The 16,267-nt window shown below is 46.2% G+C and overlaps 2 protein-coding genes across 3 annotated transcripts in view; one reads left to right on the top strand and one right to left on the bottom strand.

Moving 5' to 3' along the window:
- LOC126061822 (NUT family member 2D-like) overlaps positions 1–16,267 on the bottom strand; it is a 215,289-nt gene that overhangs the window by 167,470 nt on the left and 31,552 nt on the right. The window lies entirely within an intron of this gene.
- Positions 2,960–9,595, top strand: LOC126061821 (NUT family member 2D-like). Of its 2 annotated transcripts, none has more exons than XM_049858634.1 (4): positions 2,960–3,188; positions 4,412–4,551; positions 5,630–5,925; positions 9,537–9,595. In XM_049858634.1, the coding sequence occupies exons 1-4, from the start codon at positions 2,986–2,988 to the stop codon at positions 9,540–9,542; spliced, it is 645 nt and encodes a 214-aa protein (XP_049714591.1). In that variant the 5' UTR covers positions 2,960–2,985; the 3' UTR covers positions 9,543–9,595. The 2 variants fall into 2 exon arrangements, with proteins under 2 accessions (XP_049714591.1, XP_049714590.1); XM_049858633.1 differs by lacking the exon at positions 9,537–9,595 and adding an exon at positions 6,248–6,726.

Here is a 16,267-nt window from a genome sequence, read left to right on the forward strand (position 1 = left end):
TCACGAAAAGAAACGCTAGGTAGGAAACGGGGAAACCACTCTTTTGAAGACTCACTCCTTCAAGAAAGTCTGGAGGATGTCTTTCACTTAGAAGGCCCCTTCCCTGCTATTGAGGCCTGCTGGGGGCATTTCAGACAGAGTGGATATCAACCCCGTTCCGTGTGTTGAAAACACCATATGAGGATGGCAGGGTGTCTGCCAGGGATTCCTGAAACAGGCTCTGAGAGTCAGCGACAGCTTGGCCCTCTTACTTCTTGGTACACAGAGGCCCAGGAGCCTGGTTGAACTGCTCCCAAGTTCTCTACTGGGAAACTTCTCAACTGGAGAAAATTCACTCCAGAGGCTTTTGCAATATTCACCATTTCCCCATTCCATACTGCCACTCATCACTTGAGATTCATGGCACTGATTCCCAGTGACCAGGCAGGGAATTCACATGACCCAACATCTGATTGCCTCTCATCCTTCTCCATTCGCCCTTTTCCTTTGTCTCAACAGCAACTCCAGTGCTGGAACCGAATATGACCACGAATCCTGGTGCCTCCATGTCTCCTTCCACTGCACTGCCCTTTCCCCAACCCAGTCTCGGACCCCCACACCGAACACCCTGGGAACCACACCCACTACCCTGCACGACTTCATCATGCCCTCCTGCAACCCCTCTGGGGCTCTCTGCTTTCCCTGGGACACTGCTGGTGCCAGGTGTTGGGGACTCTGGCCCCAGTGGGGCCCAGCCTGGCAAGGTCATTCTCCAACTCAGGATAGAAGGGAGATCAGAAAAGCTCCCTGGAACTCAGACCTTTGTCATGGCTCAGACCCCACTCAATTGGAGTACCCCGGGGGCTCCCGGTGGGGCAGTTGAGCATGCTCCACCTCCAACTGGGGAAGCATCTGCTGTGGAGCAGATGATTCCTGTCACTTCTGTTGTGGGTACTCTGGCTTACAGGGGAGGTTGGTCCTCAGCTCCTTCTCTTCAAGCTCCACCACCAGCTGCCCAGCTGGCCTCCTTTTTCCCCCAAGTGAAGGCTTGGTCAGATCAACATGGTTCTTCTGGGGAGGAGAGCCTGGCCACCACCCAATCCAGGCCTTCGCTGCATGACTCCTCCTGTAACCCTAAGAGTGTTTACCAGAACTACCGATGTTGGCAATGCTTCAAGTCCCTGGCCCGGAGGCACCATCCCCAAAGTCCTGATACAGAAGCTCTTTCCTGCTTTCTCATGTGAGTGCCCTAGTCAGGGGGGACCCCTGAGATTATCCTGCAGCTTTCAAATAAAGGGAAGCCATGGTGGCGTAGTGGTTAAGTGCTACAACTGCTAACCCAAGGGCTGGCAGTTCGAATCCACCAGGCGCTCCTTGGAAACTCTATGAGGCAGTTCTACCCTGCCCTACAGGGTCACTATGAGTCGGAATCGACTTGACGGCAACGGGTTTGCTTTGGTTTGATTCAAATAAAGAGAGCTGGGAGAGACACGATGGGAGTTAGGCTCTTTAGGAACATTTGAAAGAAAATCACGAGGGTGATGGGATATGTTATAAGACACATTCCCAATAATATTAACCAATCTTCCCCATGTACAACAATTTCACGTGCCTTATCCCAATTGATGCTGGCCACCCTGTACGTGAAGCCAATCTGTATGCTGGAATCATTACCCTAATAATTATTTATAGGAGACTAAACACTTTGATAAAGTACAGAGCCATGATGTGAATTTTGGTCTCAGACTACCAATACCACATTCCTCTGCTGGTCTTTACTTTCCAGCATAGGAGTTGACCATATGTAGGCCAGTGCCATTTCAAATCCAGGTGAGGAGGGAGACGGGCAGGGCCTACAACAATCATTTGAAATACACTCCCACCCTCATTCCTCTGGAGAATTCCAGTTAGAACAGGGAGGTGGTAGAGTATACATAGAGTGCTGACGGGCTTGGGCTCTGCCCTAGCTGGACTTGTAATACTGACCAGGTCATTATACATCTCCACCCTCCAGTATCTCATCAAATAAGGAAACAATTACAATTAATTCAGAGGACAGCTAAGAAGATGACATGAGCTAATATAAGGAGTGCTCAGAGAGTGCCTGACACTTGCGCTGCCTCATTACATGATGTCCATTCTTGTCACTGGCATGAAGGAAAGGCAACGTAGTCCAAGAAAAGTACCCACGAAAGCAAAAATGTCCTAGTTTCAGTGTGTATGATTGGAAATTAGCCATGAAGTCCACGGTCATGGGCTTCTGTGAATGGAAGGCAGACTGATTAGTCATGTGGGAAGATTTGTCTTTTCACAGCAGACCCTACATCTATCAACCCTGGGCTCCCCACAGTTATTTTGGGTCAACCAATAACAAACTCTTATCACAATCCAAAGGATGATTTTCCACACACAACTTGCCCCCAAATGGCTGAAAGATCGATGGCATCTACCCCCCGCCCCCAACCTCACGGGAATAAAGACAAAGTCCAACAAAGCCAACTTTCAAGCAGTCTTAGGGATTCCCTGCATTCCAAAACAGCTGTGTTCCGTTTGATCATAGTCTCAAATGCAGTTGGGCAGTATGACTTATGATTTTCCAAACTCCAGATAGCAGAAGTCTCTCTCAGTCACCACGGGCTGCCCTCACCTTTGTTTCTGGGCAGAACTCCTGCTCTTCACACCCTGAGGTTCTAGGGCTGTGTTCACCAAAGAGCAGAACCTCTACTCAAAAGTCATCTGGGAGCTGGCGAAAATGTTCATTCATGGGACCCTTGGACTTGATCTTAGAGTAGATTTTAAGGTGCTCTGCCAGGTCGTTCTGCCCACAGTCCTACGGACTCATAGCACATTCTTTTCTTTGGGCTGTTCCTCCTGGGAGTGTGTATCTTAGTGTAGTTGCCCTGCCACTGGTATCCTGGAGGCAAAAAAACACTTGAAATCTCAAACACTGGAAGAGGGATTTGACACAGAGAAATAGCAAGACAGATGTGATGATGGGCAGGGGATATGTGTAGGGGTGGGGTCAAGATGGGGATAGAATACGTACTTGTAGGAAGTTACAAACAAGCATGTGGTTTTAGCCCAGTCCTTCGATCCCTGGCCCGACTGAAGCCCACCATGACCCTGGAGGAGGGACTGTGGCGGTCTGTGCAGGAATGGGAGCACAAAAGCAACTTTGACCGGATGATCTTCTACGAGATGGCAGAAAAGTGAGTTCATGGCATCCCAGCTCTATGGGCACCGAGTGATGGGGTCTGAATGAGGAGGGTGGGTTGAGAGTGGCTGCTGCCTGCCTGTGTTGGTACAAGTCGGAGGGGATGTTGTGAGGAGGAGGAGGTGTGCGCTTGGACAGGGCTCCTAGTTCCCCGATGATCCCTCTGTACCCTCAGTGTCTACCATCACATTCACTGCTTGGAATTCTGTCCTACCTCCTTCAAGAAATGCACCCCTTCTACATATTATTTGTGGATGTCTCGATATTGAGAGCGTTAAGATGGAATGGGGATAAACACTGTGGCTACCAATGGGGATAAATTCCAAGCCGTAGACACTCTGCAGTGAGGGGATACGCTGTACCACACAGGTTCCTCCTTGCCTCAGTGTCCATATACCTGACAGGAAATTTGGGACCAACCTTCCACATGACAACTGGCACAAAACTGTTCTGTAGCCATCCAAGAATGGCCCAGGCTGGAAAGCTTTGTTCAGGGGACGGCAATATCTCAAGTCAACCTGTGGACGTGTCTATCACCCTTATTGCCTTTCCCTCCTTGGTTTTAAAAAAATCATCATAGGATCTGAAGCTTTCCTGAAACCTTAGATTCCACCTTCTTCCCAATATATCTCGGATCACTTGTCTCCTTGGTTAATAGCTCATGGGCTCAAAGCCTGACACCAGGACGGGGAATCTAGGATCTAGTCCATGGTGTTATCTGCAATCAACTTCATCCCATACCAGGCTCAAGCTGTCAGCTCTAATGTGTGTATGTTAGGAAAGGGCAGGAGAGTCTTGAAGCAGGATGTACCTAAGTGGGGTCCTGCCGTGTGTCACATAGTTCTGATTGAAATCAACCAGCCACTGTCGGAGTTGCGGTGTGCCATCAGGTGCTAAGGGTGTGGAAAGGAAGTGAGCACCATGGCTCTGTCAGGAGGAGCTTCCAAGAAGGCATGGCTCACTTCTTTCACACCCTTCCTAAGTTATGATGAGTTATGCTACAGGTGAAGGGATGATGTGAACACGTAAGGAGCCCCCAAACTGTGTGTGTGTGCCACAGAGAGAAACTCCCTCCTGGGAAATGGACTTACTCAGCACCTTGCCGGGTCACTGAAGGCACTCTCTGCTGCCCTACAATCGACTGTTGCCCGGTGCTGGGGCTCCTGGTGTGCCTTGCCTTCTTCTCAGCAGGGCCCGTGCCTCCTCCACCCTTGTCAGGTTCATGGAGTTTGAAGCAGAGGAGGAGTTACAGATTCAGAAGTTGCAGCAGAGGAATGTGTCCGTGTGCCTGCCTCCTCCAGTTTCAAGGCATCTTGATCCTCAGAAGCCTTCATCCACTGTGGCTGGCCAGCACCCAGGTATGGCTAACCAATTTCAACAGGAGCTAAGGTCCAGGGGATCAAAGGAGGAATGTAGAGCCTAGCCATGTTTGGAGAAGGCATTGTCTTCACATGGGGTACTTCCCTTTCAAGGGGGGGCAACGGCTATTTCTATCAGTAGAGCCTGACGGAAGCCTGGGCTCTCAGCTACACTTCGTTACACACTAGTAATGAGGCGGTCAAGTTTTATAACTACTGTCTCACACAGATTATCAAAGATCACACAGATTATCAAAGATGAGATCCAATATCTAATCAGCCTAAAACGTGGGTCTCAATGAAAGGACTTCTTGAAAAAGCAATAGTTCCAAGTTTCCTCACAGGATGATTCTCTTGGACATTCTACCTATTACATCTCCTCTCACGGTTCTTGTGGCTTCGGGTGTGCCCATCTCACCAGGAACCATTTTAGGCTCTCCAAAAAATCTGCCCTTCCAACGTATGTTTGAGTGGTGTCTTAGTTATCTAGTGTTGGTAGAACAGATATACCACAAGTGAATGGCTTGTGGTATTTCATTCTCTCACAGTCTAAGTGGCTAAATTCATTCTCTCACAGTCTAAGAGGCTAAAACTCCAAAATCTGGGTACGAAACTCCCAGGGAAGGCTTTTTCTCTTTTGGTTCCAGTGGAAGGCATTGTCATCAATCTTCCCCTGATCTAGGAGCTTCTTAGCACAGGAACCGGGAGTCCAAAGGACGGGCTCTACTCTGGGAATTTCTTTCTGGGCCACATAAAGTTTCTCTCCTCTCTACTGGCTTCTTTCTTTTATATTACAAAAGAGATTGAATCAAGATATAGCCTAATCCTGCAGATTGAGTCTTGCCTCATTTACACAACTGCATCTAAACCTGCCTCATTAACATTGTAGAGGCTAGGATTTACAACACATAGGAAAATCACATCCGATCAAAACAGGGTGGATAACCACACAATACTGGGAATCACGGCCTAGCCAAGTTGACACACATTTTGTGGGGACACAACTCAATCCGTAACAGGTCAAATGGCCTGGAATGTTCTGCCAAATTTACCTCCTTCTTTCTAACCTCTCCTTTAGTGTTCGTCCCAAGGAAGGGAGATCCCAAGGTGCAGCCCCTCAACCAGCAGCAACATAGACCCCAGTGCCCTTGGGAGGCCAAGCAACCCAATGAGATCCCTCCTAAAGCTGTGAAAGAGTATGTCGAAATCATGGAAGGTCTGCTTGGACCTGCCCATTCGGCCACTGTGGAGCCAGATGCAAAACATGAAGAAGAGGAATATGAGCAACAACAGGAAGACACTGGGATGTACCCAGACCCAGGACTCCTGAGCTACATTGACAAGCTGTGTTCACAGGAAGAATTTATTACCAAGGTGAGCTGGGACTCGAGGTTTGGTATCCGTGGGTTCTGTAAGTTTGGCATTGCATCCACCAAACATCTGGAGTTTGGCCCCGGACATTGTAATTAAGCTTCATTCCTTACCCTGTGATCTTTTTTACCCTGTGCCTTTTTTCTCGTGTGTGTGTATGTGTCTGTGCGTGTGCGTGTGTTTGCCTATGTGTAGGTTGAGGTGGTGATGTTTTAATACACCATCGGATGCACATTCAAGGAGAGGATGATTGTCTTTGAGAGCCTCTGAATCACTGGTTACTCCTTGTCAAGGATGTTCACATGCCTCCTCCTTCTGTTATCAGGCAGAAGCAGTTATTCACCCTCAATTCCTGGAAATGTTATTATCACCAGAATCACAGATAGATCTCATGTCCTTAACACAGAAGCTGGAGGAAGAAGAAGGGCTCACTCTCACCCAGGTAAACCAGAGGAGGAAGGGAAAATAATACCACGAAACCCACAAGATTTCACCTAACCTAACAGTGCCTCGGCTGCACAGCTTCTGGGGAAGGTCAGCTCCACGTGTGGAAGCAGGTGCAGAACCAGGAGGTAGGAGACAATGGAGTGGCTGAGAGGAGGAGCGGTAAGGAATTGTGGCTGGGAAAACCACACAGGAGGATGGACAAGTAGAGCTGCAGTACTGTTATTGAACCACACTCATTTCACTGACTTCCCTGATTCCTGTCCCAATATCATGCTCTCCACCACCAGCTCATCCATGTGTTCTCACAACCTGTACAGAATCAGTAATTACACATTTTCCTTCCTTTCAGCTGGTAGAGAAGCGGCTACTGGAATTGAAAGGAGAAGTGGGTGTGGAGGCACCCCCAATTTATGGTATGCCACCCATGGAGTCACTCTGTACAGAGTATGACACCAGTCAAGACTCAGGGAGCACAGATAACCATGGTCTTCAGCTAGGGATCAGCAAGAAAACGGGCACAAGAAGGCTGAATGCAGATGACCTGCCGAAAGACTGTAGAAGAGACAGTAACCTGTCTAAGCCAAAAGAACTTGCTCACTTTATGTGGAGTCCAAAGTCAAAGAAACCTAAGTCTGAACAATTAACTTCTCCTCATCAGCGTTCCAGTAACACCTCCCCGAAATTGGGAACTAGAGAATCCTTAATGTTCTTAGAAACCTCTCCTATTAGTGAATCACCTGGGAAAGGAGAAGGGTCCAGGGAAGAAACAGAGAAGGAAGAGGAGGATCTCCCCAGCCTTGACTTTCTCTTGGCACCTCAACAAAGCTTACTGCCCTGGGGTCTTTCCAAGAGTCCTCTGCCTGCCTCCGGCATTCTGCACCATGGAGTTCGGGGCACCTGGCAAGCGTCCCAGCCCCTAGCTCCTGAGACAGTGAGTCTTAGCCAACCTGGACATACAGCTACCAAGTCTAAGATCCCAGCTCAAGTTAGAGCCCCATCACTTGCTGCCAAGAGGCCCTACTCAGGGGCTGACCTTGGGGTCTCTGGGAGGCAACCCTTGGTCAGCAGTGAGGTCCAACCCTCAATGCCTCTGAAAAGAAAGTGTGACACCTCAACTTGCGAGAAAAGTAAGGTGGCATTTCAGCCAATAGCAAGCTCTCCTCTTCCATGTGTCAAACCCTCAAATTGGAGACCCCTCCACAGATTTGGACTATCAACCCCCTTCTCCTCATCACGCTAAAGACCCTCCCCTATCCCAGTGCTATTTCTTGGCTGTAGTACAGATACGAGGAGGACAGAGAGGGAGGCCAAACACTGGGCAGGGTGCACATGTACTTCCAGGGTGGGAAATGAAGAACGGTAGCTTTACTTTACTTTACAGAATAGTCCTCTGTTAATTGGGATTAAAGATAGTTTTGTTGGAAGGGATTCTCATTGCTTCTCTCTTGTTCTCCTCTGCTGCTGGATGGATTGTGGTGCTGTGAAAAGTAAAAGATACAGGTGTCCCCTGTTTTCCTGATCCACACATGACTGACCAATTCTTTCTTCCAGCCTTAACTGGTGTCCTCAGAATGCTCTTGGGGACAGTCTGGCTTTGGCCTCTCACAGCTCACTGATAAATCGCCAGTGATCAATTTCAACATCCATTTCTCAGAAGCCCTGGCTTGGCTTGGGGAGCTTTCTGTGGGTATCCTATCAATCTCCCTCTCTCTTAATAATCTACTAATGGAATTTGGATTTCAACCTTTCTGCCTTATTGGTCATTAACTATTGTTTCTACAGTTGAGACTGGAGACTGTGCTTTTGTTTAAGGTGCTGTTTTTCTGTTTCCTAGAAAGATGCCAGACAACAGATCTTCAATGATCCTCAGCACACCCAGGGCTTTTCGTGTGTAGTTGATTTGGCCTGACAGGATTAAGACGTGGCTTCTCGGGGACATAGCTGTTTCTCTGCATTCACTCTAGAAAAAGGCATCATTAATTCTCAGGAGCACTATTAAATAAGCCATAGTAGTCTGCTATTTCTGAATCCTGATGATAGGAGGAGATGGAATGTGCAGAAAACATATTTATGAGAAGTCCTTTTAATCGTGTGTATAAGAGCTATGAAAGTAGTCAGGGAGAATTGTAGTCCCTTTACCTTATTTCTGTGCAGGAAAGAATCTGATCCAGCAGGAGTGGGGTGGTCCATCCTCCTGTGGTGAAGGCAACTGACCTCCAGTGCCTTCGGGCTCTTCCAAGGAGCATCCTAGAAGCACTCTTTTCTCTCCTTCCCAAACAATGACTGAAATTCTAGGATTAAATCGATCTAGATGTAGTCTTGTATTCAAAACAGGTCCTTAAAAACAAGAGGAAACCTACCTTACATGACAACAATAAAGCCCTGGAGAAGCAGAGATGTGATGAGGTTTATAGCAGGCCTGGGATGCCTGGGGTGTGCAGGGCTAGATGTGAGCACAGTAGGATGGGCTGAGAAGGGCTGAGGCATCAGTCATCCTGCTGCTCGGGCACTTGCACAGACCCCATGTTCCGAGCAGTGGGTCTTCCTGTAACATGGCATTTGCTGCCTGTGAGCTGCTTCAGGTGCTGGGAAGTTTCCAGTTGGGATCTGGATGGAGACCTTGGCAAGTAAGAGAGACTGTTGGGGAAAACGATCAAGATGAAGAGATGAGAATCAGGGGACTGGACATCTCTGCTCTTTCCTCAAAATTGTCAAGTTCTTCCCCTCCCATCTCTGCGTAACTCCTCAAATTCAGGTGTCCGTGGCCTGACATCTCCAGCCCTTTCCTCTCAGTAGCTCTGATTCCCAACTCGGAAACTTGTGGGAACTCACCAATATTCCTTCCCAGCCCAGTGCTTTCTTCTACAAGTTCTCAGGTTTGATTTTATTCCAAGTGTCTCTGAGTTTTCAGGAATGATGTGTCCCAGAAGGTTTCTGGCTATCATGGATTGAATTGTGTCCCCCCAAAAACGTGAGTATCAATTTGGCTGGGCCATGATGCCCAGTATTGTGTGGTTGTCCTCCATTTTGTGATTGTAATTTCATGTTAAAGAGGATTAGGGTGGGATTGTAAGGTCACATTACTTACACTTACTAAGGTCACATCCCTGATCCAATGTAAAGGGAATTTCCCTGGGGTGTGACCTGCACCACCTTTTATCTCACAGAGATAAAATGAAAGGGAAGCAAGCAGAGACCTAAAGACCTCATACCACCAAGCAAGCAGTGCTGGGAGCAGAGTGTATCCCTCAGACCCAGAGTCCTTGTGTGGAGAAGCTCCTAGTCCGGGGAAAATTGATGAGAAGGACTTCCCCTGGAGCTGATGCCCTGAATTTGGACTTTAACCTACTTTACTGTGAAGAAATAAACTTTTGTTTCTTAAAGCCATCCACTTGTGGTATTTCTGTTAAAGCAGCACTACATGACTAGGACACTGGCCAACACCATCCGGGCACATCATACAGTGTCCTCCGCAGCGTGAACCCCAATCCTGGTTTATCCCTGGTATTTAGGGGAGTGTACACAACAACTTTGAAAGACAAATGGTGAGTGAAGGACGGAGGCCTGGATCCTCCATTCACTAGTGTTTGACTTTAGAAAAGTCCCTTAACTCCTCCACATTTCAGGGTCTTCACTGGGAAAACAGCCACAACACTGTCCACCTCTGTTTGGGATATTAAAGCAGTCATGCTTGAAGGGAATTTGCTCCAGGACGTGCCGTGCACTGGTCCCTTATTCGACAAAGGGAATCATCTCATCCACACGTTGCAAGCTCAGGTGTTACCTCTCTTGTTTACCTCACCTGCCTGTTATCTGCCATTGGTACCTGTGTTTGGTTGCTCATTTCCCAGAAATAGGAAAAGCCTGGTTATGATGGATTGAATTGTGTCCGCCATATATAGATATGCTCACACAGAGGGAGAGGCGCTCGCACGGAGCGGGAGGCGCTCACACGGAGGGAGAGAGGCGCCGCACGGAGGGAGAGAGGCGCCGCACGGAGGCAGAGAGAGGCGCCGCACGGAGGGAGAGAGGCGCCGCACGGAGGGAGACGCGCTCACACTGATAAAGATGCACTTACACAGATACAGGTACCTATTTATACATACATTTATATATATTTGTGTATATATTTATATATATTTGTGTATATATATTTATATATACACATTTAGATACTCATTCATTTATACACTCATATATATACATATTTGTATGCGTGTACATGTATGTATTTGTGTGTGTGTATATATATATAGACATACACAATACACACACACACACACACACACACACATATATATAAAGCCCCTGGGTGACACAACTAACTGAAAGGTTGGCAGTTTAAATCCACCCAGAGTTGTGTTGGAAAAAAGGCCTGGCAATCCACCTCCAAAAGGTCACAGCTACTGAAAACCCTTTGGAGTGCAGTCCTACTCTGAAAAGTCATGGGGTCCTCATGAGTGGAAATCTACACAATGGCAACTGGATTGATAATCTACAGATGGCATATATGTTGGGAGAATTAGTCTTGCAACATATACATGGCATACATAATAAACTCTACATTACTGTTACGTACCCAAACCCACTGCATTCGAGTCGATTCCAACTCATAGTGACCCTACAGGACAGAGTAGAACTGCCCCATGCGGTTTCCAAGACTGAAAATCTTCACTGAAGCAGACTGTCACATCTGTCTCCCACAGACAGGCTGGTAGGTTTGAGCCACTGACCTTTCAGTTAGCAGCCAAGCACTTTAATCTCTAAGCCACCAGGGCTCCCTCCTCTCATGTACAGTGATTACATAAGCAAATTTTGAAACAAACTGCCTGGGTTTGCATCCTAGCTCAATTTTATCATCTGAGTGATCTGGGCAGGTTACTTTACCTCTCTGTGCCTCAGTTTCCTCATCTCTAAAATGGATCTTACCCATAAGCACACCAGACACTTAGAAAAAGGTCTCACACACAGAATGTACACAATAAATGTTAGCTTTCATTATTATAAAAGCAATATAAACAAATGGCTTAATTGAAGAAATTTCCATTGAGAAATAGTTGAGTTCCAAAATTCATGCGCAAAGTCACTTACATCAACTCCTAAAGTTGTACGTTCAGATTCAGGCGATTACTGAGGCATGTTATGATCTCCAATAGAGTTCTGGGGACTATGCAGGCAGCCTCTGCATGCCGTCCTCCTATACCATCCATTCCATCTCCCTCGGAGCCTAGGCGTCATTTTATCAATTAAAATACTTCCATGAATTACCTGTTTAGCGCTTAAAGATACACCAAAAGCAACCACTAGCACAAAAGTACAGTAAAATGTTCTTTTTTCAGAATAGCAAAACCTATTTCTAATACAATGGTGAGTTAAGGAGGACTGTGGGCCAAGGGGAGCCGTGGTGGCGCAGTGGTTAAGAGCTCAGCTGCTAACCAAAAGGTTGGCAGTTCAAATCCACTAACTACTCCTTGGAAACCCTATGGGGTAGTTCTACTCTGCCCTAAAGGGTCGCTGTGAGTTGGAATCAACTCGGCAGCAAGGAGTTTGGTTTGGTGGGTCAAGATGGAAGGGGTGGATGAAGGAGGGGAAAAAAAAAAAAAAAAAAGAAAAATGGACAAGAGGAGAAATGGGAGAATTTAGAGAACTGTGAAAATTTCATTCCTGGATATTCTTTCTTTCTCCTTGCTATAATTCTAAGGACTTTTCTCATATACAGCATATGTAAGTAAATAACTGCAATATTTAAAAACACTTAGATTTTTGTAAAATTCATTCCCTGAAAACTCTTGGTGGCCCCATTAATTTCTCTCTTAAAAACATCTCAGAATTAAAAAGAAGCATACATAAAAAAATAGATAAATAAAAGCACTGCTGGCATTTGAGGCTGATTTTTTTTTCCCCTGTTATCAACAAACTGCACACTTGGGAGTTGCTTTTCCAGCATCAATGTTCATAGTCCATCCACTTTCTCTTACCGCCACCCCCACCACCTTTAATTTAGAAAAGGCAGTAAGTGCTCCAAACATCAAGTTTTCTCTCCAAAAGGCCAGTTGGCACTTGAGAGCACTCCACATTCTCAATTGTCAGCACTTCCACTCACCCTTGCAGATAAGGAGCATGACTCCACTGACTTACTCACTGTAAAAAAAATTCTGATTGTAAAAAGCTGTTTCTTAAAACCAGGCATATTTCTCTTACCTATCCACCCCACTCCGCACCCTTATTACTCCCCCCGCCCCCCACACACACGTATCCTTAAATATTCCATATCAGGGGGGTGGCCCAAGCAGGGTGTCCAGCTCCGCTCTTCTTTTACGCCACCTGCAGGCCTCCGGAGACACCTTACCTTTGACTGGCAATTCCGTGAGCCCTGTCTATTCGAGCTGGCACCTATTCAAAAAGGCAGGTGAGTCTACAAGTCAGGTTTCTAAAACGAGTTTAATAGGAGTCAGGCGGTATGCCCGCTCACCCTCAAGTTTCTTAAACAAAGGTAATAACGCCTTAAGATATTTACAATGTCTTGACTAAGGGTTAACTAAATCCCTTAGTGAGGATGGTGCACTCGGGAAAATGCTCCACCTTAATGCCCCTCCTTTTCAAATACAGAGGGGGAATCTCCAAAATTACAAATTTGAGTTTCTACACGCTAAAAAGCCTGTCAAAATGATGAATTTGAAATAAATGCATATTCCGTATTATATTACCTACCTGATTGCATAAAATCAAGGCTAGAATCATACAGACTGGCACACAGTGTAATATGAATGCATATACTGAAATATAGTCATATATATTTATTTCTTAAACCACACCCTCCCTGGGTGGCTTCTCAGGCTTGCTGGGCCAAATGGTCAGCGTCAGGACATCCAGGCGCCCACTGGGTGAGGCGCCGGCTGTGACAGACATCCAAACAGACACCCAGCGTCGTGGTCACCCTGGGACAGGTGGGCGCTCCAGGTGCCCTCGGAGCCCCTCCCCAGGCCCGCCCAGCCCAGCCCTGTCCCCCCCGCTCCGCAGGCCGTGGCCCTGCCCCCCGCGACCCCAGCACCGCCCGCCGGACCCTGAAGTCGGCTGCGCGAGACCCGACCCCGGGGGTCGGGCCCCCGGGGTGGGCGCCGGCCCCAGACTCACCTAGGCCTGACAGCCGCTGGCGCAGGCACAGTCCCCGTCACAGGGCGCCAGCAAAGCCTGTTGCCCTGGTGAGGACAGACTGGCGCCTCGCCAGTCCCTGAGGTGGGTTCTGAGGCAGCCATTGGCAGTCACCGGCCACGTGACCTGTAGGGGCGTTACCCTCTGGGCCGCCCCGCCCCCGACTCCTGGGCGGGGCCTCCTCTCCTCTCCCTTTGGTCCTTTGGTCTGGACCATCCTCACCTGGTCACTTGGACGCCCCTCCCCTGGACAATAACCCAGCTGGAAAACTGTTGAGCTGGAAGCCATCTCAATGGATTTTCTTTATTTAAAAAACTGGCTACACGAGTATTCTTTTGATTATTTTTGCTCTTTTCATAATTGAAGACATGTTTTAAACTACCCATAACAGAAGAATTTACAAAATAAAACCACACTAAATTCCCAGCACCTGAGGTAAATAAATAAGGCTCATACTCTAATCTGCTTCCAATGCAAATACATAGCCCACTAATGGGGGCTAGTCATACGCATTGTTTTATAATCTACTTTTTTCCCTATAAAAGGATTATCTTTGCCTGTCTTTTTTTAATAACGAGAGCTTTGTTTTTTTTCTTTTTCATTTTATTGTGTTTCAGGTGAAAGTTTACAGTGCAAATCAATTTCCTATTCAAAAATTTATACACAAATTGTTTTGTGACATTAGTTGCAACCCCCGCGTTGTGTCAGCAGTCTCCCCCTTTCCTTTCGCACGCCGGTTCCCCGCGTCTATTCATCCACATGATTCTTTGCATAAAGGCTCTCTCCCCGTTGGATTTTAAGTTCACTGATAGCAGGGACCTGCGTCTCCTCGCCATTTTATCCTCAACAGAAAGGATGGTGCCTGGAATATGGTAGCTACTTAATAAATACCTGTTTAGTTAGTGAATCTTTTCCTATAATCATAGTTCACACAGTACATTTGTGTTGAGTTAATGTGACGATTTTTCAGCTTCAAAAGTATTTTAAAAGTACAGCAGTATGAGATGCATGTCTAATTAGTCAAAGGTAAACTAAATGTTTCCATTTCAATTTTTTCTCACTGCCTTTTTTTAAAGAAATTAACAACAACAAAAAACCTTTGCCATGGGGACCATTCTGACTCATAGCGACCCTATAATTTCTCTCCAAGTCTATCTTTTCAAACACCTCTAACGCATCAGTGTGGGTCAATTATTTCTTATTCCTCTTCCCATCACTGTAGCCTTTTCCCCCTAAATCTACACAACTAACTCAATCTGGGAAGGGGTGGTATTTAAGCGTGCATTTCTTTAAGAAAAGAATCCTTAAGAATCGTTTCATAACATACTTATAAATTCACAATATACTTATAAATTCTTATGAATGTATTATTAAACTTGAAGCTGAGCAAACAGAGTTTCTTAAAAGGAAGTTTAACTATAATTCTTCACTAGGAAGGGAAAGAGAAAGGAAGAAAGCAGGCATTTCTGACAAAACAAGAAAACGTGTGCTCTGCTGCTGTTGCTACTTTCTTTTCATCCAATGATATTTCTGCCTTCAATTTTCTATGACCCACATCAAGTCAAACGAGCACAAAATATCCATCCCTATCCATCTGCCATTCTGCTTAAGCAGTTATAATGGGGTGAAACCTGAAAGCCTGGATTGCACGGATATTTCATTAAAAGCAATGAAAATTGACACAACAGCACAAGTAATTCAAAACTTAATAAGATTCCTATTTACTCTACCTGCCTGCTTTACAATTAGCTTAATTTTCATATCTCAATGTCAAGCAAGCAAGCAAGACAAAAAAAAATACTACCGTAAAAAAATTAATAGTGGATTGACTGCTATTAGTTTTCTTCTTTCTCTCTTTTTTTTTTTTCCCCTCCTCTCTCTCTCTTCCAGAATGTTCTGAAATCAGATAGTGGTGATGGTTCCACAACACAGTGAATAGACTAAAAGCAACAGAATTGGACACTCCAACATAGTGAATTTTATGTTATGTGAATTATATCTCAACTTAAAAATAAAGGATTAACAGCGGTCTTTAGCAGCAATAAGACATTCATCCTTAATCAGAAGCAAAGAGCCCTTTAAGTGGTAGTAAGGACAAAGAGCACTAAAAATTGTAAGATAGCATCTGGAGTTCTTTTTTCTCTTGGTCTTCCCCTTTCCCCAAACCACCACTATTCTTTTTGCCCTGTCTTCTTCTACTTTCACCCAACATTGCTAAATAAGAAAGACATTTTTAAATATATCATTACAAAGCACCCTAAGTCAGCCCAGAGTTTTTCTCCTTCATCAATCTGATTTGTCCCAAGCTTGGACTTACTGGAAGCCTCTCATGGGTGTGAGAACTGCTGGCCTTGAAGCTTTCTTCTCTCAGATCCTCCTGCACCAAGCCAAGAGGCTTTTGTTTCAAAATCAAAATACAGCTGAATTAGCTTCTCTGAACGGAACTGATGACACAGCTCCGATCACACTAATTTTTAAGGAAAGTGTTAAAAGCTGAATGCGGCTTTGAACAACAAAAGCAGGTCGATTCTCACAGGTTCTGCAGTAATCTAGCCCCTACCTCTTTCTCTAGCCTCATCCGGAACAACAGCCTCACCTTGCACCCTTGGCTCCAGCGACTCTATCTGATACCCTGTTTCCCGTTTTCCCTGCCACTCACAGGGCCTTTGCACGTGGTATTTCCTCTGCCCAGGGCACTCTCTCCTCTCCTCTTTGCCTAGTTCGTTCCCATTCATCTTTCAGACCT

Source organism: Elephas maximus, chromosome 18 (genome assembly GCF_024166365.1).
Source record: "Elephas maximus indicus isolate mEleMax1 chromosome 18, mEleMax1 primary haplotype, whole genome shotgun sequence".
In the NCBI taxonomy this organism is placed as follows: Eukaryota; Metazoa; Chordata; class Mammalia; order Proboscidea; family Elephantidae; genus Elephas; species Elephas maximus.

Coding starts and splice junctions, on each gene's coding strand:
- LOC126061821 (XM_049858633.1), top strand. CDS start 2,986: ATGTGTAGGGGTGGGGTCAAGATGGGGATAGAATACGTACTTGTAGGA. Junction 3,189..4,411: donor TTCTACGAGATGGCAGAAAA/GTGAGTTCATGG, acceptor CACCCTTGTCAG/GTTCATGGAGTTTGAAGCAG. Junction 5,926..6,247: donor AGGAAGAATTTATTACCAAG/GTGAGCTGGGAC, acceptor TTCTGTTATCAG/GCAGAAGCAGTTATTCACCC.